The sequence below is a fragment of the Euwallacea similis genome, chromosome 7 (assembly GCF_039881205.1).
Source record: "Euwallacea similis isolate ESF13 chromosome 7, ESF131.1, whole genome shotgun sequence".
Classification (NCBI taxonomy): domain Eukaryota; kingdom Metazoa; phylum Arthropoda; class Insecta; order Coleoptera; family Curculionidae; genus Euwallacea; species Euwallacea similis.
Window position 1 is genome coordinate 1,116,365 of NC_089615.1, and position 23,879 is coordinate 1,140,243.

The window sequence follows — 23,879 nt, forward strand, 5'->3', positions numbered from 1 at the left end:
TCTAAGGGTGGTAAAAGGTTTTATTCCGAGCTTCACATTAGACAAATTCAATTGATAGGGTGGTTTTTTTATTGTAACTCCTCACGAGAGAGGGATTTAGAGATACGCCGTTTAATTTTCTATTCTAGATGCTTTATCTTTCAGCCGGGAAGTTGCGAAAAGCATGAAAGTTTTATCATATTAAAACAAGTGGAAAAGCTTAGTTAAAAACTGCAATTAAACTATGTGGACTTCTTGGAGTACACTGAGAAGTTTACGCCGAGGAGGTAGCTCTACTTCTATTTCCCTCAAAAGATGTAGACTCATTGTTTCCGCCATTGATGTAATCAAACATCGCCAGTCTTTGTGCCAGTAAAACTTTTTACCGTACTCGTACTGTAAAGTGCTACTTCCAGCTTGTAAAAGCGGGCGGTAAATCAATTTAACCGCACGCTCGTGGAAAAAATAAATTACAAAAACTCCATAAAACCAATTTGCATCAACCCTAACGGGATAATTTCGGTGTTGTTCCCAACCTTCATTAAAAATAAACGTTATCCATTTCGTTGGAACTTATTTTTATCTAGAACTAATTATCAGAGTTGTTCACCCTTGGCGAAACAGTGCTAATCTTAATTTCATTATCTTCGCGATTTTTTACGATAGTAATTTCAGGAAGGGCTCGACCGACGACCTAATTTAAGGGCTACTTACTAATTAAATGAAAATTTTGCAGGTAATTTAGCATTGTGATAACAGAGATTTGCGAAAAGAAACATCGTTGGATGACTCTTTGCCTTCATCCATTTAAAGGATGTTTGAGCCTTATGTAAAATGGTTAATAAATGGCAAGGGCCAGCGCATTCCAAGCCTATGTTGGGAAAAAACACAAACTGATTGGATCAAACGTAAATTTATATGTGCGTAAAAAAAAATGAGGAACGACACGCATTTTAACCCTGCTTTAGGGGTAGTTCGTTTCGTTCGGGGCTTATTTATATCAAAAGAAATTTGCGTTTTACCAAATCCAGAATGCTGGAAATCCGCCGACTTTAACCTTAATCACGGAAATATCACCTGGCACACTTTTTCGTCCTCCATTAGCAACGGGACAAAAACATTAAACAGTCCTTCCGCGCTTTCGCCGTTCGTGGGGCTTTTTTCGAAAACATTTTTATATCCGAAATCTGTGCAATTTAAGCGAAGATTAATGTTTTTAAACGCCGGTTAATTAACCCAAACAATTACCTCGTCTTAACGGCGCCGAGCCACGAAAAAGGAAATAAACGGAATTAGTTTTGCGGACGAAACAAATATTATTTTTCGCTTTACGCGCTTGCAGTTTTTTTTGAATGGGATGGGATGAAATGGTCCGCTGACGCCGTTTATTATGTGTTCAGGGAATCTCTGCTAATTTTAACAGCGATAGGACAGGAAAAGGTCAGATCTCGTTACTGGGGGAATCTGGACTTGTGCTATTTTTGCGGGAGTATTATGGCAAATGTACTTTAATGCCCGCAGAGAACATGAAAGTTCCGAGTTTGAGTATAAAATCGACACATAAAGAACCCGTTTAGTAGTCGCATGAGGCAAAGTTGAAGATGGAGAGTCATGCACGCACGGAAAAGTGCATTTCGGAACGTGTAACGAACGATCCTTTTCATTAGGAGCCCGCAAATGGCATTTTCCATGCATGCTGAATTTTCCCGGGTCTCTGCGGGAAAGATGTATTGTCAGTCAAAAAACGCAAATTTTCAGCGACGTATAATGAAAAACCATTCTACCTCAGTTCCTTGGACTTTCAGCTTCATGTGGTCCTCCCTGGTGGTTTTCCCATCTTTCCTCTTCTTCCAGCAATACCCGTCCCTGCGGTATCGCACTTTTTTCCTACTGTACAATAGCATGGATCCACTTTTAGGCCTGAAACCGAACATTTGTTTGTTAGTTGTGAAATTCGTCGTGTTATTAACGGTCGGTTTTAGAATTTACTGCAGTCGAAATCATTTAAAATTGATTCTCATATCATGTTCATTCGCAGCCAACTGGCTGCCTCCTGTGTTTTCAGGAGCCGATATATCGAACCACAACAGTGCGATAAATTTTGTCGCAGCTGTGTTAACAAACTAACCTTATTACGTGCATATTTATATTATTATAGTGAAATTTAGTGAAATAAATTAGGATCGATTTGACAATGGTCGCCAGGGTGTAATAAGGGTCCGGCTTTATTTAGAAGCTTTACACATTTCGGACTGAAATCGTTAGGATTTGTCGTACTGTTTTTAAGTAATATTTGTCAAGGAAGTGAATAAATGGATTCAGTAAATTAATCCTGGAATTAATGTCCCGAACTTCATTGGAAAGCAGTCGAATCGGTTACGGAAGATAGTTAAACTTTTGCATACGTTCGCATTAAATTTATACGCGATTTACGGGATAATGCTTTCGGTAAAGTTAGATTTGATTCGTGAGTAATTACAAGAAAACGCGACCCAATTCAATTATAATGTTCCCGTTCACATTTTGATTCTGTGTTGGCTCTCCTTCGTCTTGCAATTACGTCAAAAACAAATTTAATTTTCGAGAAATGTAAATAGCTCCCAAATATCCTCGAGCCCGTGTACGCGTATGTAACTATCGAAGCAAAAAGAGGAAAAGTGAACTCCACTCTACCCTGAGGGCCAATCTAAATAGCGTGTTGGCTAAAGGCGAATAAGGAAATGAATGTAAAACGGCTTTAGAAAATTGGGTGCTGAACGTGCATTTCCGTGACTGAAAAATGATATTTGGCTCAGTGTGGTAGGTAATGATGATGGTGGGGCACAAGTTGCATTTATCGGTGGTTTTCTAGAATTTTTAGCAGGCTTGATGTTGGGACGTCTCTAATAGAAAAATTTCTAAAACATTAAGAAACCGCATGGAAATATGCTTTGGAACACGTGTGCAACAGTTGCGATTTGTGTCCAGTAATAGACGCATTCTTCAGATAGATTTAAATGGAGCGGTAGACTGTAAGGGTGTCCCATTTTCGTTGTAATCGTGTGAAATCTTGGCTGTTACCAAAGATAGAGTGATACGGTTTTCGCGAACCTTTGTCATTTTTTAGTGAAACTAATGATGACGTTGACGGAATTGATCCAGCTACCTTACACTTTTGCACTACAGGACATTTTTAAAAATACTGTATTTTATCCCCCCCCATAGTTTCAACATGCGATAAGTTATTGAAAATGTAAAAACACTGTGGGATAGAGATTTTTACGTAGAATTCAGTGGCGCACTAAGATTTTATTTATAATTCATAGTTTTTAAGATATGAGCCAAACTTATGTTTTTTTTTAAATGGGGCACTTTGTACATTTTTACTTATTCTGATTTCCCTGATTTTCCCCATTCCAAAAATACAAAACTCGATATGGTTGTTTCAAATGATAATGTCACAAATTGACACTTTCTGTTAGAATAATTATTACTAGAGGCGATCATATTTAAAACAAAATAATTAGTGACAATATAATTGACATTATAATTGTTATCATAAATATAATGACGTTATAATTGACAATAATTATATTAACATTTAAAATTTAATTAACAATATGCATTATGAAAGGGCTCAACATATAATCTTATTTTTACAACATGAATATATTACCAACAAAAACAAATTTATCACTTTTTTTTTTAACTGTATAATAATGTTAATTAAAGCGAATGTTCAAACTGATTTCCGTGCACATTCTAATCATTTTTCACATTGTTTGGACATTCTATTTAAGGCGTTTAAAACTATTACCGGGTGTTTTTCTAGGTATGGGAAAACTTCCTCTGTAGCAATGCGTAAACCATCCGTATTTTTGTGTGGTCTTCGATAAATCCTGTTTTTTAAATACCCCCATAAAAATAAATCTAAGATAAACATATAAATTATATGTATTTAAATGTGGCTGACTCTTGATTATGGCACATTATACATACAGTGGCGGCAAAAAGTATTTGCACACTGCGATTTTCGCGATTTCTAAGTTTATTGTTGTCAATAAAAAAAAAACACTTTACATATAAAGAGCATATTAAATAATTATATGGTCTCTGTCAACCAAAAGTTTATACAAATTGAATATTAGTGGGAAAAAAAAGAAATGATTAAAACCGCTTGGAATAAAGTATTTGCACACTGCAACTGCTCGGATTTTTTTATCTGTTTATTGGTGTATTAAAAATTTCTTTTTTTCCATCGATATCACTAAAATATTTCTCGATGTTTCAAATAACTTATAGGTAGTTTTAAAAATAATTCAGTTCGCAAACATGGTGAAAACAAGAGAACTAAGTGCTGGTACAAGAGCAAACGTGATTTTACTTAGAAATCAGGCAAATTCTTATCGGAAAATTGCTGACTACCTTCAGTTAAACTTTTCCACTGTCCGATACATTATCAAAAGATATGAGGAGCGAGGTACAACCGAAAATAAGATTCGCAAAGGACGTCCACGGAAGCTTAATTTGAGAACACAGAGGAAAATAAAAAATGAAGCTCTCAAAAATCCTACCATAAGCGCATCAACCTTAGCAAATATGGTCCGAACTAGTACTGGAGTCCAGGTTAGTGAAAGAACCATAAGAAATTCTTTGAATTCGGAAGGCCTCTATGGTAGAGTTCCTCGGAGAAAACCATACATCAGTGAAGCAAACCGGAAAAAGCGCCTGGCCTTTGCAAAGGAATATATCAGCAAGCCGATAACTTTTTGGGAAAATGTCATCTTTTCAGACGAGAGCAAGTTCAATTTGTTTGGTTCAGATGGTAGGAAAACAATCTGGCGAAAACGCAATGAAGAATTAAAGAAACAAAATGTTCGAGTTTCAGTGAAACATGGTGGTGGACATATTATGGTGTGGGGCTGTGTTTCCTACCATGGGGTGGGTATGCTTGTTCCAATAGAAGGGAATTTAAATGCGACAAGTTACATCAACATACTCCGAAATAACTTAAGGCAAAGTGCTGTCAAAATGGGCATTGAAAATAAATATATATTCCAACAGGACAATGATCCGAAACATACTGCCAAAAAAACCAAGGAATGGCTATTATATAATGTTGGCAGACAATTGCATACACCACCACAATCTCCTGACATTAATATAATTGAAAACTTATGGCACCATTTAGATCAAAGAATCAGGAAACATACAATTTCAGGACGCGATCAAATTAAAGACATATTAGCTGAAGAATGGGAAAGAATTGATTGCAACTATATACAAATACTGGTCCATTCTATGCCAAGACGCTTACAAGCGATAATTGATACAAATGGACTTTTTACTAAATATTAAAGCTTTGTAAGCCTTAAAAATTCAAGCCAGTTGCAGTGTGCAAATACTTTATTCCAAGCGGTTTTAATCATTTCTTTTTTTCCCCACTAATATTCAATTTGTATAAACTTTTGGTTGACAGAGACCATATAATTATTTAATATACTCTTTATATGTAAAGTGTTTTTTTTTATTGACAACAATAAACTTAGAAATCGCGAAAATCGCGGTGTGCAAATACTTTTTGCCGCCACTGTACGTAATGTTAACTTTCAGAAAATGTCAATTTGTGACATTATTATTTGAAATAACCATATCGAGTTTTGTATTTTTGGAATGGGGAAAATCAGAGGAATCAGAACAAGTAAAAATATACAGGACGTCCCATAAAAAATATAAGTTTGGTCCATATCTTGAAAACTATGAATTATAAATAAAATATGGATTCTACGTAAAAATCTATCCGACAGTGCCTTTATTTTTTCAATAACTTAACGCATATTCAAACTATAGGGGGGCCCCAAAACACAATACTTTCCAAAACACCTAGTAGTGCAAAAACTAAGATAGCTGGAACAATTGTGTCAACGTTATCATTAGTTTCACTAAAAAGTGATAAAGGTTCGCGAAAACTGCACCTCTCTATCTTTGGTAATAATCGAGGTATCCCACGATTACAACAAAAATGGGACACCCTCAGTATTCAGGTTGATCGTTGTTGTCATGTACCGGTAAGGTCTCGTTTGATCTTCGTAGATGCTTTGGTTCAGGCTTGAGAACGTGCGGGTTCTCAGAGTCACAATTATAAATGCCAGCTACGTAACTCCGTAATTCCCGCAGCAATCATTTCGTTGGATTCGAGGGAAAAGATTTAGTTATCCTATTTGTTGAAATTTCTGTTTATATTGTGTGCCACTTATTTTTTTCCTGGCATTTCTGCCTCCTCTGGTTTCGTACTTACTGGCAAATTGCGTGTTGCTTTCATACGTAAACTGGTTCTAAGACTGAAGGGTATGATTATTTGCTGAGCAAAAACAGAAGGGAGCGCGCCTCGAACGCAAACCTTCCTCCATTATTTTGATTCGTTTGATAATACAATATGCCCTACGCCGGCAAAAGTAAACTAAACAAAAGTTTTCCCCAGCTATATTTATTTTGTATTATTCCGCCGTATGGGGTATACACCAGACCATCCAGCCTCTGAAACTCTGTGTGTTGTGTGCGGTGTTTTCCTTTCCGCTTTCTGCTCCACCTTCATCTATCTGATAATGATCTTTCAGCAGATATTAATGACGACCATTTGTTGTGGTCCTTTAAATGGCCAATTTGCTTCATACGACTTACTGGTAATGTTGCTACTCAAATTATCACATTACGCTTAATATCGACATTCATTTTATTACGAGTCATTAATGCAGCAGACAACCTTGTTTGGAGCTTAAGAGAGACTTGCTGACAAAAATATTTGCTTATTTGTAAAATGTGGCCCTCTTCGTTTAAACTGTTTGTTTTTAATTTTGTTTCCAATTTACTAAATAAATAAAATAAAGTAGCCCCTGCAACCGTCACAATGCTTACAATTTTGCGAACAGCTGAGCAAGTGGTTTGTTTGAGGGTCAGATGTGGAAAACACCTTGCTTTGTGCTCATTTTTCGATATGCCATTGTAAATAATCGGAGGAACAATGGTGTTGAGGTTGATTTAGTAACAATGTTGTATAGGTAAGTGGCTGTTTAAAGCCCACCAAGGTGAACTTTTGACAATGGATTTGGGGAAATGGAGCGTTTAGCACCATTTATTTGACTTTTAATTCAAATTAAACAACTTCTGAGGCAGGCCATGTATGATTGATTGAAACCTACTTTGAGTTAGCTTGGGTTAGTTCAGGTTAGTACAAGTTTGACGCGTGTTCGTATTGCGGAGCGAGCGATGACGCGGAGCACACGTTCTTCCAGTGTAAAAACTGGGAAGAACAAAGATGGAAAACAGAAAGAGAGATAGGAAGAACGATAACGCCTACCAATGTCGTGGAGATGATGGTGGAGAATGAAAACAATTGGGAAGCGACAGAGGAGTGAATAGCGAAAGTGGTGAAGGAGAAAGAAAGTGATGCGAAGAAACAGAAAGAAAAGAACTAAAAACAAACGCAGTGAAAAAGGACTACCGAAAAAGAGACCGGAGGAAAGCCGCCCTCCCCTCCGAAGTAACGCTTTGTGGCGCTTCCCGGGGAGTTCAGGGCTAAGAGAGAGCATGGGTTTTTAGTGGGTATTCGGCTCTTAATCTAAAACCATGAGTCCCACATTATCAGGCCAACTAACATCGAACCATTAAGACTTGATGTGCATAAATGCATTTCCCCAGACCTCTACAGGAAAAGAAAAAAAAAGGTTAGTTCGGAGTCCTTTCTCTCAACTCTCAAGGGCGTGGACTTGCAAAAAGCGGGGAAAAAATGTCTATTTTTTAACTCAGGTGATCACAGGATGTGGGACATTTGGGAATTATTTGTGTAGAATAGGAAAGAAACCGAACCCAAAGCACATGTAATATTCCGAAGTAAACAATGGCACGAACAAAGAAAACAAGTCGAAAGCCAAATGGACTGTGAACTGACTAAAGGGGAACATTGCTGACATGATACTGAAATCCCAAAATCTCTGGAACAGCATAGAAGAATAATGAAGTCAAAGCAAGCCTGCGACCTAGCACTCTGAGAACTGGAAAAACAGGGAATCAGCTCAAAGAAATGCCTCACGGCAATCCCGGATGAGAGAAAAGGGGGTTTAGTCGGTCGGTGATTCCTGGATAGGAAAGCCAACTCGACACACAGTGGGTAAACTAGATTGTCTTGAGCAAAATTGGCGACGTCTGGATAGCAGATCCCCTCAACCTCAGAAAAAAAGGTTAGTTCGGGTTAATTCAGGTAAGCCATTTTTGCCAGGACCGTGTTAGTAGTTGAATCGAAAGTCTTTGCCTTTTAGGGCAAAACTCGGCACTGAAGCTTTATTAAAATAAAATCCATTAGTGCGGATTAGAATAAACACTAATTACAGTCCAATGAAACTTTTTATCTGTATTTTCCGAGGTCGAAGTAAATTCAGCATTATTTTATCATACACCGAGCACTGTTTTTGACAGAGTGTTTTTCGAATAACTAAATGTAGAATGAATATTTGTTAAGAAAACACAAACCGAACCTCGTACAGCGAAAAGAGTCCCGAGGGCATCATTTTGATTCGCCTGATAATGCCTATGCTTTTTGTTAGGGAAAGCAATCTAGCAGGAGTTCCCGCTAGTATTATTTATTTTATATCGCTCTATCCAGATCGTTAATTGTGGATAGGCTAAAAAGAGAGACCCGGCATGGGTTCTAGGAATAAAACATAATCCCAGCACAACAACTGGGTTAATGGCCTTTAGAGTGCACTTAGGTGCGGAGGGGTAACAAAATTTTCATATAAATCTAATAATATAATCATCTGGATTGGTTCTTGGGTTGTGGATACTGGCCTCTCGCGGCTTGGGCTCTGAATTTCATTAGACAGATAGTCCGAAAAATGTTTTTTTTTTCATGTGGGAAAAGATTTACATGTAGTACCCCCGCTGGTTTTTCTGCCGTGGAAATGACCAAATCAAAAAGAGCGGTACCAGCAATAAGATCGGTATCAAAGAAAGTTAAAAAAAAACTACAAAAAAGTCATACTTATATTAATCCATATGAACTTTGACATACTCTCTTAGCTCAACTACTACTTTACAGAATTTGCCATTTGGATCGGTTCCTTCAGTGTTAATAAAATCGGAGTGAATCTCTTGCAGAACTTAATAAAACTGTTGTTTTCCCCTCTCAATATAGGTCCGAAAGGATATTCTGTTTGACGGCTTATTGGTCTGTTTCCAAAAGTATGGCTTTATTACCGGATATGCTAGGGTCCAATGCTTGGTCTTTGATATTGTCCTCAAAGTTAACTAAAAAGTTGTCTAAATAGTTTTCCCCCCAGTAGGTCAATAACCTGAAAGGTAAAAGAAGACAGTAGATCGTTCAATTTTTTGGACCTACAATCGCTTGAAAAGAAGTTTACATTAAAGTCTTCTCTCACTATAACTTTCCTTCTATTTGAGGTGAGGTTTCCCAACCGTCACAAGAAACTCAGAAAATTGTGTCAAGAGACAGCGAGAGATTGTGACAACAATGACTATTCCCAGACATTCCACAGACAGGTTCTCTAGACGAATCACTTAACCCACCACATTCTTAATAATTCCAACTCGCAATGATCATAGCGAGAACATCACCGCAGACCTCCTGGAAAAGGCGTAATTTGTAATTCATGACTGTTCAACTTTACCGCAATCCAGGAAATATCCAGCAAAATATAGAATTTTTAACATCAGTGAATAGTCACATCAAAACACAATCACACACAAAAAAAATGCTACTTCGAGTCTTTTATTTCTAATCGACTGACCGTTTGGGTGAAGAATTCGAAGTTCTATCGCCTTTAAGATCATTACCATCAATTTGAAGCAACAGATGGCGTTAGAGTCTGCAAACTACGAATGCGTAGGACGCGTATTTAATCTGGTGAAATTTGAATGTTTGGGGCGAGACAATCACACGTCAGCCATAACACGAAGCGCTCTTGCCTCGCAGAGCAAGAAGGGCGCCCGACTTGCTTCGCAAAACGACGGTAATAATCGACTTTTCGGGCTTATAATAAGGTAAATAAACACAAACGTGCGAATCGTGGTTATGTACGGATCAGCTTCTTAATTTCCATGGTAGTTGGCAACATTAGCAGCAATTGCGCATTAATAGGGCCGTTAGCAACAGATTAGTCTAACGAATTCTCAACTTTGAGAAAATTGTTTTTTATTGCCGGGAATCTGGTCCTGTATAACTGACTAGCCAAGAACTGATGTTTACCGATAGAATTAACAAGGCAAAGAGGCCACAGAAATTAACTTCGAATACTGACCTGATCTTGACCTCCTTGCTCTGCCACTCCGCGTGCCGATCAAAGCTGATAAGGATGGCGGCGATTTCCTGCAAAAGAGAAAGAGCATGAGTTATTTGTTGTCGACTGGCCTTTCAAAGGCTAAATGCAGTCCGATTTTGGCTGGACAAAGAACTAGCGACTTAGATTGAAATCACCCGTAAAATAAATCTTTGGTTTTTGAAGCGGTGAAACAAACTGGAATCATTAAGATTTAGGGCGGTCTTAATGATGCTGGGTGTGTTATATGATGAGATTCATTAATCAAAAATATCGTATTGCAAGAGTAATTTTCCACATCTCCTGAACCCGAGGTGTAATTTAAAGTAGACATTTCCAGCACTAATAATATTCAATTAACTTAACTCCCTCTCATTTAGTACAACTCTGTGAGACGACATTAAGGTAGTTAAACTCCAAAGTCCTGGAAAAGTCTTTAATTAGTCCTTCTCAGTTCCAGTGATTAATACTACCCTCTGTGGCGGTCTAACTCCATATATCTTTAGTTCAACCCTTGTCTCGCTATCAATGTCTCCCCGTCTGCACAAACAAAATATATTTACCCCTGTTTTTGTGCTTTTCTTGGTATATAGCTGCCACGGTCGCTCCTTATCTTTACTTTTGTGTGTGAATACAAACTTTGACGCCGCTAGATTTATTGTGAGTTTGCACATAATCTAGTTTGAGGACAAAAACTTTAATTCGGTCAGTAAGCAAGTTTAACGTTTTTAGTGTCGGAAATTTGGAACTTGTGGGAAAGCATTCTTGCTATTCCAGCTACATTGTCCGCGAATAGTTTGCCAAGACCGGCTTCAATGGCCCGAGATTTAAGGACCGATTGATGTAAGATGATGCTCCACAGTAATTAGCCGGTCGTAAAAAGGATCTAATGAACGTGACATTCAGAGCTCTGACCTATGCCTCCCTCTAACCACAGAACAGAGATATTGTTTTGAAAAAGCTGGGAACGTTAAAAATGCCGCCCTAAATTATACGTAGAGTAACAACGCATGGAGGCTTCTCACCTCCTAAATGTCAATAAAATGTCGTTGCTAATTTGCTATCCTATAAATAGTAAACAGAATTACAGGCCTTCCTGCAATATTTGTTTTGATCGCTCTAAAATGCACTAGGCGGACGACTTGAGAAAAATGAGCATAATTACTGGCCAAGGATAACTGCCATGGTGTTCCTCATTCGCTTATGTGAAGGCTAATTTGTATACCACACCACAACGTTGACTGGTAATTAAGTTTCTGGTTAAAATATCATGGTCTATTATTACACCCTCAGCATTAAAATCCCTTCATCAAACCTAATATTATTCCCTCATTTTTTTTAACGTTGTATAATTACTCTGTTTAGGGGGCACAGGGCTGGCTCCGAAATTTACTTTTTGAGAAGGCGTGAAATATCCTCACGAATAAGCCACGAAGACCGCGAAGTTTGTTTCACTTTGCTTTATACAGTGCGTTCATTTTTAATGCGCGCCTAGAAATTTTCCCCGAGTGACGGATTGGCGTGTCAGGCAGCAGCTGTACTGCCGCTTCTTCGCTGACCCCCCGTTTAATTTACCTGTGTCTTTCGGGGTTACAATGAAGTGCACCAAAATTGCCGGCAATTTTTGCACGAAAACGCGTTTTTTTCGAAAATTATACGAGTTTATTTTTACATTTTGTTCTGACGCCGAAGACGGAGGGTTTTTTTTAACATCAGATGAAAATGAGCGAATGCGCTTTTTAAAGAAAACACGCTTGAATGCGAAATGATCTGGTTATTTTGAGGCACGAATGCTATTTCGCGGAGTATTTCTCGAATAAAGGAAATTGGCGTCATACATACTACTTATGCGACTTGCTAAGCGAGACATCTTTAAAATTTGCTGTAAGAACTTCGTCTTTCCCTTGGCATTGATGAGTTGCTTGATGCCCGCCGGACGCTTATCGACATCTAATAGAGAATTATCAGTACTTGCCGCGCAATTACCGATGTAATTTTTCGAAAATTGCAGTTCGCAAATGGCCATCTTAACACAGGAGGGAAACATTCGCTATTACTACACGACTTCGGGGATTATTTCCCAAATACACGCCACACATTCTGCTTATATCATTTACGAAGCCAGACACCTTTAAAATCTACTGTCAAAACTCAATTTTTCCCTTGGCATTGATACATTGCTTGATACCTGCCGGGCACTTATCGGCACCTGCCGGGCATTACCGTTGTAATTTTTTGATAATTGCATCCCTGAAATGGACAGTTTAATATACAGGAGAAATATTCGCTATTATTTGCGTGAAAACCTCAAACTGAGGCGTTCGAGTTATTACCGAGGCGATTGTTTCCATTAGAAACTCATATGGTAAAACATACGTTAAAAAACTCGTAGAATAATGAAATTGCATAGCATATATTAAAGTTAAAATAGAAGGAAGGAGGTGTGCGGCTAGCGAACACTAGCTGTGGGCAAAAAGGGAAAACAACGCAATTTTGCCACCTTGTAACGTAACACTCCTGCAGAAAGAATATGCGGATGAAGGTTTGGCTCGCCAAGTGGCGACCACCCACACAGGATATTCCTAAAGTGGGGGTCAAACTAACATTAATAAGGCCGTAATGAGCAATTTTTCCCATAATTACCACTCCGAAACATTAAAAGCTTCGCAATTATCGCACGTCCCGCTGTTCGAAGATGTGTCTTGTTCAAGGGGCTTAGTAAAACGAACATCAAATCGTATTTTTGTGGCCGTATCTCACGCTTCGCGTTAAAATAAAATAACGACACATAATAATTAAAACACAGCTGTCGTATATTACATCCTCGTCCATCTTTTTCCATATTCCCCTCGAAAATATGCCGCCTTTTTTACGATGGCACACTCAAATCACTTGGTGCTGCAGATTTTATTTCCGGCCAACTTTTTGGGACCAAAAGGTTTTTATATGAGTACGTTGTGACACAATTCAGTTAAATCACTCCGTTTTTACAGTGAAAGAGAATTGTTCTAATTAGTTCTGATTTTTTTTTCAGACGAGTTCAGAGTTCAGAAGAAAACATCAAAAATCATTTTGATCCTGAATGTCACGTAAGTAATAAAGCGTTCTCATTTTCAAGTCGATTTCCAGAAGAAATTACAATTTATGGGTTTAAAGTTTAAACTTCACTTGAGGAAGAATTTTCAGTCTCACCGTATAACGAAGAATTTTCATTTTGTTTTTATCTTCGAGTAAACTACATGTACTGTGTGTCCACGGATGGACTTCACTGTACTTGTAAAAAATTTTATTTTCAGTTTTTCGAAAGTTCTTCTCCATAACTTCTTTTGCTTGTGATATTTTATTTAAAAATTTCTTCGCTGAAAAAAGTCAATAATTTATTTAATTTATTACACAGAGATAAATGACAGACAGTAAAATTTATTCAAAACGGAACCCCCCCAACGTCGACACATTTCTCCATCCTTTCGCGAAATGTGTAATAAACATTATGAATTATATCTGGTGTCACTGTAGCAATGGCGTCAGTAATTAGTTTTTTTTCCTTCCACAAATCCTATCGAAAAACTTCATTCGACTTTTCGATTTCTCCGTTTAAGCTCTTTCCTTTTGATGCTTCAAAAAAGTTTGATTCAAAAATTTTTAACTTGGAAAATCTACATTTTTTACATTCTTTGTACCCCCTGTACATCAAAATCAAAGTTTCTCAACGTAAATCGTATTTATACAACAATTAAAAGCAATTATGAAGAATGACTTTTTTTCGAAAAACTAAAAATGATATTTTTTACAAGTGTAGTGAAGTCTATTTGTGAACACACAGTATATCGCGTATATTTTAAAAACTTAAAAATGCTGACACAAGTTAGTCTTAGAATAGAGGGGGAAGATGAATAATAAAAAAAAGTTATTATCCCCTATCAAGTATATCGTAGAGGTGGTAACCTTATCGTTTTTTTTTTAAATAGGGAACATGGGTCAAGTGACATTTCATTTTCAAGGTATTCAAATTCTCTAAACAATGGTGCCAAAGTTTTACTTTTTTTATTCAAATTTTTCATAATTATTAATTTTTCGAGATATGTTCGAAAGGCATTCCATTCCTCTCCAAGCAATAATACAAACGGTTTTCAAACTTTTGTTGCATTTCTTTCAATATCTATTACGGAATGTTTCGATAAGTTTCTACAATTCTTCTATGTAATATTTGAAGATCTTGTACAGGAAGCATGCAAACCATGCTTTTAAGGTATCCCCAAAGAAAGAAGTCAAGAGGTATAAGATCTGGATATCTAGCTGGTCACTCAATGGTACTTCTGTCAATCTACCTGTCAAGAAAGTCAAGAAACTATCGAACCATAAAACAAAATAACCTATTTTTTCAACTAAATTTGAATAAAAAAACTAAAATTTTAGCACGGTTGTTTAGATAATTTCAAGACCTTGAAAATAATGTGTCACTTGGCCCATATTCCCTATTAAAAAAAGGGGGTGCCATCCCTATCGTCGAACGGGGGTGATAACTTTTTTCGTTATTCGTTTTCTTCTTTCATCCTAAAGTCGATGTGTCTCAGCATTTTTAACTTTATTTTACTATTCTAAAAATCAGGGAGATCGCAAATTTTAAAAAATGTATATTAGCTAGTATATGAGCTATTTATATCTAATTTAGATATTCACCCATTTCCCCTCTGCTGACTGACGAATATTCCCGTTTATTGAGTTAATTTAAACTACTGCAATGAATAATTCTAATCCTGGTACAGGAGCGAGTTGGTAAATAAATTGGCATGGTTATTACCCACACCTATTTCCAAATACTTTGAAAACAATTATCCAAATTCGTGAATAGGGAATTCTGAACAAAGCATGATCAAACTATTTTCTAATAAAAGCACAATACGAGCTCATAAAAAGTATTTAGAAGTAAATAGGCAAGAAAAGTTAAGTCACAACGATAAAAGTCGATGCTCCCAGTACAGAAATATAATCAGCCCAAATAGCTTGCTGCATAAAATAGACTATAAAATAAAAGTTAACCACCACTATAGCCCGTAAATATTCGGATATTCGGTTTCTCTTCATGCCTAAGATGGTAGTGGGTACTTTCTCATAACGATCCTAAACACGAAATAGAAACCTTTTGGTCGTGTTATTCACCATCAACGTTTTACGATTACCCTATTGTACATTTCAGCTTGGGAGTCACAGGTTTTTGGGTTGTCTATGATGGGAGCTAATCAAACACATCGCTACTTGATGTTTATTACATTTTAACTCCAACGAGTTCGTACTTCGTGCAATCATGTGCTTCAACCACAGACATTTCTTAGTCTTGATCTTAGGTGATTCAAGGCAGCCAATGGTGCGAACGTGAAAAATTATTTCAAAATATTTTTATTTACAATAACAAAATTCAGCTTTGATGCGTTGGTTAACAAAAAATTATACATAGAGTGTCCCAAATAATGTGGGTTTTATGGGGATTTTATGAAAACGGTACAAGACAACTGAAACTGGAAAAGATGCGCATTTTTGAGCTCTTTTAAATCACGTTGAAGCAGAGCTTCAAAACTCCTTCATTTGATTAAACTGATTCTTATTTGCTGTCCCACGTTACCGATCTGAAATTTCAAAATTTTTTCTCGGACATTCGTTTTGTTTTCGCTCTCTGCACCAAATTCTGAGAGCTCGAGCATGAGGCACCCGGTGTTTCGAATAATTTCCCTATTAACTATTCGGACTGCAGCTAAATGGAACACAGTTATTAAAAAAATAGAACGCTTAAAATACGAGGACGGTTTGATAAGTCAGTGATTTTTTGAATTTCTCGCTTAATAACTTTAAATGCAACACTACTCCCGTCAACTGTCATTTGTTAGTAGACTACTGTCAAATTTTGAGCAAGCTACGTCATTTAATTTGTGTTTAACAGCCATTGAAAACAAACGACCTCGTGAATTCTGATGAAAACGGAAAAAAGTGAATTTCGTGTGCTGATCAAGCATTAGTTTTTATGTAAAAAAACCATCACCGAAACTAAGGAAAGGTTTGATAAATATTATGGGGACTCTACATTATCTATTTCAATGGTTAAGAAGTGGTTTACTGAATTTCATTGTAGTTGTACCAGCACAACTGACGTAGAGCATTCAAGTCGTCCAAAAGAGGTCCTCACGCCAGAAATTGTCGGTAAAATCCATGGAGCGATATTGGACGATCAGAAAATGAAAATGCGTGAAGTGGCTGAGGCTGTAGGCGTCTCAACTGAGCGGGTACATCACATTTTACATGAATATTTGGATATGAAAAAGCTATCCGCGCGATGGGTGTCGCGATTGCTCACACTCGACCATAAGCGCTTCAGTGTGACCATTTCAAAAGAATGTTTAGCGATGTTCAGCCGCAATTCGAATGAGTCTTTGCGAAACGTGGATCCATCACAACACACCAGGGACCAAGGAACAATTGAAACAGTCGGTTTTTCCAGGTGAACGTGCACCAAAGAAGGCCAAGATGGGTCTGTCGACCAACAATGTGATTGCCACAGTTTTCTGGGAGGCACGTGGTGTCATTCACATCGATTATCTTGAAAAGCTTGAAACGATCACTGGTGAATATTATTCAGAGCTTTTGGACAGATTCGATTTTGAATTGAAGTAAAAACGATTGCATTTGACGAAAAAAAGCGCTGCTCCATCAAGACAATACACAGGTGCACACGTGTGTAGTTGCCATGGCAAAAATCCATAAATTAGGCTACGAACTGCTATCCCACCCAGAATATTCTCCAGATTTAGCCCCCTGCGATTATTTTCTGTTTCCAAACCTGAATAAATGCCCGGGCGGTAAAAGATTTGGGTTGAATAAAGAGGTCATCACTGAAACAAACGCCTATTTTGAAGACCTTGATAAAACCTGTTATTTGGAAGGGAAAAGAAATTGTAAAAACGCTGGGCTAAATGTATCGAGCTAAAAGGAGACTATGTTGAGAAATAAAACGTTTTTTGGCCGAAAAAATATCTTTCATTCAAAAAGTCACTGACTTATCAAACGGCCCGCGTAGCTCTTTATAGCGGCAAAAAAATCGGTTATTTCAATGTTTGTTCCCAGGAACGTGCAATTTAGGCCGGGATGTACGAACCCGTGTCTCGTATACGGGGCGATTCATAGTCAATGATGTTTACGGAAAACAGGACACATGTTCTTTCTGAAAACTTGCAAATATTGTTTCTGCTCTATTGACTAAGATATTTTCAGTAATGCAACGTTGCCGATTATATTTGAAAAGTAGCAGCAACTCTGATGCAGTAAACGGGGCACCCAGTATAACATTTCATTTTAGATCCATTACTTCGTCCTGCTTAATGATAAGTCATATGTCTGTCTCTGTTAGGTTTGTTATGTCTACGAATTTGCCCTCTGTGAAAAAAGTGGCTCTATCTTGTATAGGATGACTCAAAATTAATATGTTTTTGGTTAGATATCAATCCTGCCTGGAGTGTATTGTGTTGTCGTGCTGCTTAAGTTTTACTCATCGCACATTACTAAATAAAAATAAATGGCTTTATTGTGCTAAGACCGTAATCGAGTATCATGTGGAGCCCTTTATGGTCAAATCGGACGTAAAAGTATTAATTATTTATTGGATATTACCACGAACGATTTTAGGAGCGGTGGAAAAAAGAGAGAAAGGGGAAATTTTCAATTTATTTCTATCTTCGGAACAAAGGACCAATCCAAGTTAACGCCGAGCCCACAATTGAATAACATCTTTAAAATCACAACAAGTGCGCCACCAAATCCATTTAAAATGATTTACTGTCCCCTAATATCGAATTCTAGCAGCGAATCAATGGTTTTAATTGATAAATACTCGTACGTGAGCCTCGGTGCTGCTTTTCTTCATTCCTCTTTTCTATTTCTCCTTTTCCATCGAAAGTAATTGTTTTCTTAAAGCTGTTCGCCAAAGCAGGAAGCCATGTCTTGTCTCTCTGGTAACGAGACTTATTTTTATACGTGATTTTGGAGAAATCGACCTTAATACGAAAAAATATCGTGCCATTTGTCAAAATTGCAAACCGTAGCTTCAATAGCGCAAATTGCTCGATTTAGAAAACTTGTCCGAAATATTGTGATCCGCTTCAAATGCGGGAAATATAATTATTCCATGAAGACAATAGTTTCTTGATGTATTTATCTTGGACAGAGAAAACAAAGAACGTAATCAAATCGACAAGCCTACGAAAAATGATCCAATTATCTTCGAATTACTTTCCTTTAGAACTTTTAATCTCTTTGCAGCAGATCTTTATATTTGACCTGAAGCTGTTATTTCTTTTATAAAGAGCATCGATAAAAATACATCTCCGATATAAAGGAACTCTCTTTGTTCTAATCAGTCGCATTTCAGTCAAAGCGAGGAGTTTTGAAAATCCTCAGATATGCTGTTCAAAGCTCTTCGAAAGACGTCTCAATAACAAGTTTGCAGAAAAAATTAAAATTATCACAACACTTCATTTGCGATGCATAAAGAATATTTTAATTTATCAGGGAATGACTTTGAAAGATTTCGCAAACTTCCTTGAAACTTTGCAGCTCGGCAGTGTTCGCTGGGTTAAAGTTTCAACTTATCCAGAGTCGTTTATTATTGATGGCTTCTCTGGATACAAAGTAGGCCCAATCATCTTGCAAGCTCGTGGGATACAAAAACTTAGCCCAGTTTATTTACCCCATGCCCCATAAATCTGGGATAAAATTGCTTGGTGATGTACGTACGTTTGATAATGAATATTTTATATGGGAACCTTAAGATTTAGTACATGCAGTGTTCGTTGAACGATCGTCAAGTGGCTCAGAATCTTTTCTAATATGGGGGTAATGTTGTTCAATCTTCTCTAATTTTTCGAAAATATTGGGTGGTCTATAGAGGTATTTTTCCATTGTGTGAGTTGATCTGCCTTAAATTGTTTACTTATTATTGATTCAAAAATGAAAAATAATAATAAAAATTTTCAACATATGGTGTAATACTACTTTTGCAAAAAAAAATGCAACAATAGAATCATAAACAATTATGTGATGTTTATGGTGGTAATGTGTTAAAACTGCGGCTCACTCTCTGAACGAGAAAAAAATGCCCATTTTTGAAAAGTATGATAATAGGTGACGAAAAATGGATCGTTTACAACAATATAATAGGTAAAAGATCTTGGACTAAGCGCAATTAGCCAGTAAGAAACACTCCAAAAGCGGACATTCACTAAAAAAAAGTTATGTTATGTTTGGTGGGATTTACAAAGGTGTTGTGTATTTTCAACTACTTTCAAGGAATCAAACATTGATTAAAGCACTGCAGTCAACTGGATAAATTGAGTAATGAAATAAAAAAAAACGCCCAGGACGGTCCGCCAAAAATTGGTACAATTTGGATGGAATAAGACATCCAACCTAAACCCCAGACCTAGCACCATCGGATTATCATCTGTTTCGATCGCTGTAAAATGCTCTTAATGAAAAAACCTCCACGCCTGATGAAAATATAAAGACGTACTTAGAAAAAACAATCTGATTTTTATGAGTGCGTTGTCATGAAATTGCTCCAAAGATGGAGAAATTATTGAACAAAATGGGCAAAACATAATTTCATAAAGTTATCATTTTTAGTGAAATAAAAGTATTTCATTTACATCGTAAAATACGAAATGACTTTGTGGACAATCCAACAAATCGCAGCTATCTTCAACACACTTGTCACACTCCAGATTAAACTAAAACTATCACTGCAAATATTCTTAAGGTTCAACTTGTAAAAGAACGATTTATGCGCTTCTTAAAATTTCTTGTGAATGAACAAATATAACCGTTCCCTTTAAGAGCGCGAACTAACCAGAACTTTTTCTTTTTGAACACACAGATTCTTCAAAATTAAACATTCCGCATTAATGCTCAAGCAGCGAACCTGGAAATGTTAAATTGAGCACATAAAATCTTATCGCGTTTACCCAACAAGATCTCGCTGCGTAGAGGAAACTTTATTGTTCTGACATCAAAATATGGAAAAGTTACGTACACTAAGTCATGAAATATGCAAATGTGCGTATGCGTATTTCACCCTTGAACAATTCAAATTTCTAAGCGCGTTTAAGGCCGATAAGCTATCAGAAAGCAGAACGTTAAATATTAAAGTAATTAAATTCCCCTCGGGCTTGTCTATGTTTGATAACCTTGAAATTCGAATTTGTTAATATTCAGATGGTGATTTATGCAAATTAAAATGAAGAAATATTAATTCAGCGCAATCTTACAAGTGTATGATTAATGAAGGGTGATTACCATATGGAAACTTTGTAACTTGACTTCATTAATTCTTAAGGAAACATTTAAACACCACTTAGCGTGGAGGGCGATAATATTTCTAAACGGGCGTTTTTGCAGGACAATTTCTAAAATAAAAATATAATAATGCCTTTTTTTTATTTCATCAAGCGAGCTGGAGCTTTAAACATTCAGCGAGTACGGGTATGAACAACATCGCCAGGGATTTATGAAAACAGATAAAAAAGTCTTCGAAACGCGAGTGATGATGAACTAGAGGAATTATGTCATGAATGGACTATGGGGATTGAGTGACTCTCATAGTGCTGGAGGAAAACTAATTCAGAAAATATCAGTTGTCGTTAACAACGTTGTAATGGATCTGAGAACAGCAAACTCAGGAACAACTTACCAAGGGATTTATTTCCTTGTTAAATAATGCACCTCAATCAGGTTTACAAAAATGAAGAACTCGGTTAACGAAGGACACGTTAACACGACAATTCGCCCAAGAGAGAGTTTGCAAGTTTTGCAAAGTTCTTAAGTACTAAAACCGAGGGCTAACACATGTAGGCGTACCACGGCTAAGGAGCAATTATCGGCTAATTTATTATCTATATCGTTCAAGCGTAACTCTTAGATGAACAGGAAGATTGATCTTCTATTGGGGTGTTACAGTTATACCGATTTAACGAAACGTGGATACACTTAAACTCTAGTTTTTACAAGGAAAAGAAGTAAAAGGCATGCTGGATATATTATCAAAAAATGGTGATGTACATAGGCGTAACATGGGTGCATTACTACATGTTACGCCTCTCCATAGCATCATCATGATATTGAACTTTTCTTGGTTAGTCGTTGATAAATTGAATTCAAACGACCCCCTTAAATGAAAAAAAGCAACAGTCTACGAAACCGTAAAATTTATAAGTATGCACTTATGTATATTTCCTAGCCCCCTTTTTCCTATCTTAGCATGCTAACTGAAATTGCCGTTTATGGTCATAAATTTCAAATGCATTGTAAATAAAGAATGTGCTAATAAACATGGAAATCATAACGATAAAAATAAGTTCCACGAGAACCCGCTAACTTATATTTACTTTGCGAGCTAAGTGGCTAAAAATATAAAATTTCTTTATAGTTCTCAACTCTCGCCGGCAGTTATGAGGGATGTAATGACCCGTCCCATTATATTGCATAAGAAAATAGGTTAATATCCTACAAAGTTAAAAACCCTTCTATTATAGATTTAATTTTCGGTGCCAGCATGACTGGGCTCGTCATCGCCAGGAAATTTGTCTTGAGGGATTTATTCGTCATGTTTACTATAATAGGAGTCCTAACTAAACATTTTACCCACGGAAGATGAGAGATAATTCCAGACTTGATGCACTGAAGGGAGATGCCACTATCCATCTTAACTTTTGGGTATTAGCAGAAGGCGTGATTTGTTTGATGTTAAATACGACAACTGTAATGTGATATAACACACAAATCTACGAGTGAGCAGAGAGAGAGTAGATTCATTCGATGAGGACCGAAATGGTTTTAGAGGTATTCATAGATCAGAAATAACATTGTTTATTAGGATGAAGCCGAAATGCTGATAAATTACCTTATTTTTAGTTCAAGTTAATATTAGGTATTTGTATGTTATCTATGTAGTCATGACTCATTTTGTTCTCTGTTATATTAGATATTTCAGTAATTTTGTAAAGTATTGTACAGAGCTGCTAGATATTGTGGGGAATGGGGTAAATTTTGTTATCTTCTAACCACAATATTCCAGACATGTGCAAGCATGTTCGATTGGTGATAGGTCTGGAGATCGGGGCGGTCAAGTTAATAAATTGATTTTATTTTGTTGGAAGAAATCCATAGTAAACCGAGCCACGTGTGGTAGTACGTTATCTTGTTCAAAAAATGGATTGAGGTGTATTGTATGAGACAGGGTACAAGATACTTCTTCAAGACTTCTTGAATGTATCGTTCAGCGGTCATATTGTTTCTGATAAAAAGCAATGGTGATTTGCTACTAGCACTCCACACTATTATCCCGACAGTTTGGTGCACCTCTTCGCCTTTTCACTCTTCTCCTATCATCATGCACACCCAAATAAAATTTGGATTCATCGCTGAAGACTACAATATTTCATTCTAGGTCCAATTACTCCCGTTCTCTACACCACTGCAATCGATTTGATCGATGGAGAACGGTAAGAGGTAGTATAAAATGGTTCGTATCCCATAAGTTGTTCATGTTTAGCAAACCACTGGTTTGCCAGCTCCCTTAACGAGACGAATCTATCTCTTAACGCCATAAATCTAAGGCGACAATCTTGGGGTTTTGTTTCCGATAATGCAGAAACGAATGCGAGAATATTAATAAATAAAAAATTTATCGTTTTTAGTATTTGTATAATCAAACGTGTATACCAACAATTATTTAAATCAATTAATGTTTACGGGGTGTTCTCTTTTCCATGTCAAGCAGTATATTTTAGCACTTGTTAGAAATGTATGGAACCTTAAAATTGATGCAATTGTTTGTCTCTCCTTGTATATTCTGTAATTTGGAAACATACCTACGATTGTTACCTTTCTGGATAAGGCAGCATGTTCACTATGTTACTTTTCCAACGAGAAGTCTCGTGGATTGAGTCATTTTAATATGGTTTATGTTTTTGCTGCTGAAAATTAACGACAATAAAATAGAAAATTCATAAATAAAAAGAGACAAGCCGTGCAGAGAAACATATTTCGCTAACCTGTGTATTGTATAGATCATTACAAAACGAGCCTTTGTTCCGGGGGTGTTATCAAAATAACGAAAGCAAGCGTCGCGACAGGCGCACAGGGAACAACCCGACACACAATAAAATACTCTATCTTAACCTAAATATATCCCAGTGTTATAAATTTGAATTGCAAAACTGTAATTAACTGTAAAATAAATTTCAGGCCGTATATGCATATTCATTTAGAAATTTAGCGCAAATGGGAAAATGCCTTAAGTATCGATTTATGTAGGTACTTTGTTGGGGGGTCGGGATTAATTGCAACGGGGATTGTTGAGGCATTAATGAAAAAGGCAATAACTGCGATCTATTTTGGTATCATTGGTCATAGGTGACAACCGTGATATTGCTTCCTGACCCAAAACTAGCGTTAACATTCTTTGCAATGCGCAATTTCTCAATTAAAAGACGTGCGCGTCATAATCCATCAAATTATGAAGCCATTTAGCAAACGTTGTGATAAATGCAC

At 36.8% G+C, this 23,879-nt stretch overlaps 1 protein-coding gene across 1 annotated transcript in view; it reads right to left on the bottom strand.

Moving 5' to 3' along the window:
• Positions 1 to 23,879, bottom strand: part of Camta (Calmodulin-binding transcription activator) — a 179,387-nt gene that overhangs the window by 18,469 nt on the left and 137,039 nt on the right. The window contains exons 5-6 of the mRNA XM_066391703.1: positions 10,272 to 10,339; positions 1,764 to 1,899 (exon numbers count right to left, since the gene is read on the bottom strand). Coding sequence (XP_066247800.1) covers positions 1,764 to 1,899; positions 10,272 to 10,339 — 204 coding nt within the window. The remainder of the gene's footprint in view (positions 1 to 1,763; positions 1,900 to 10,271; positions 10,340 to 23,879) is intronic.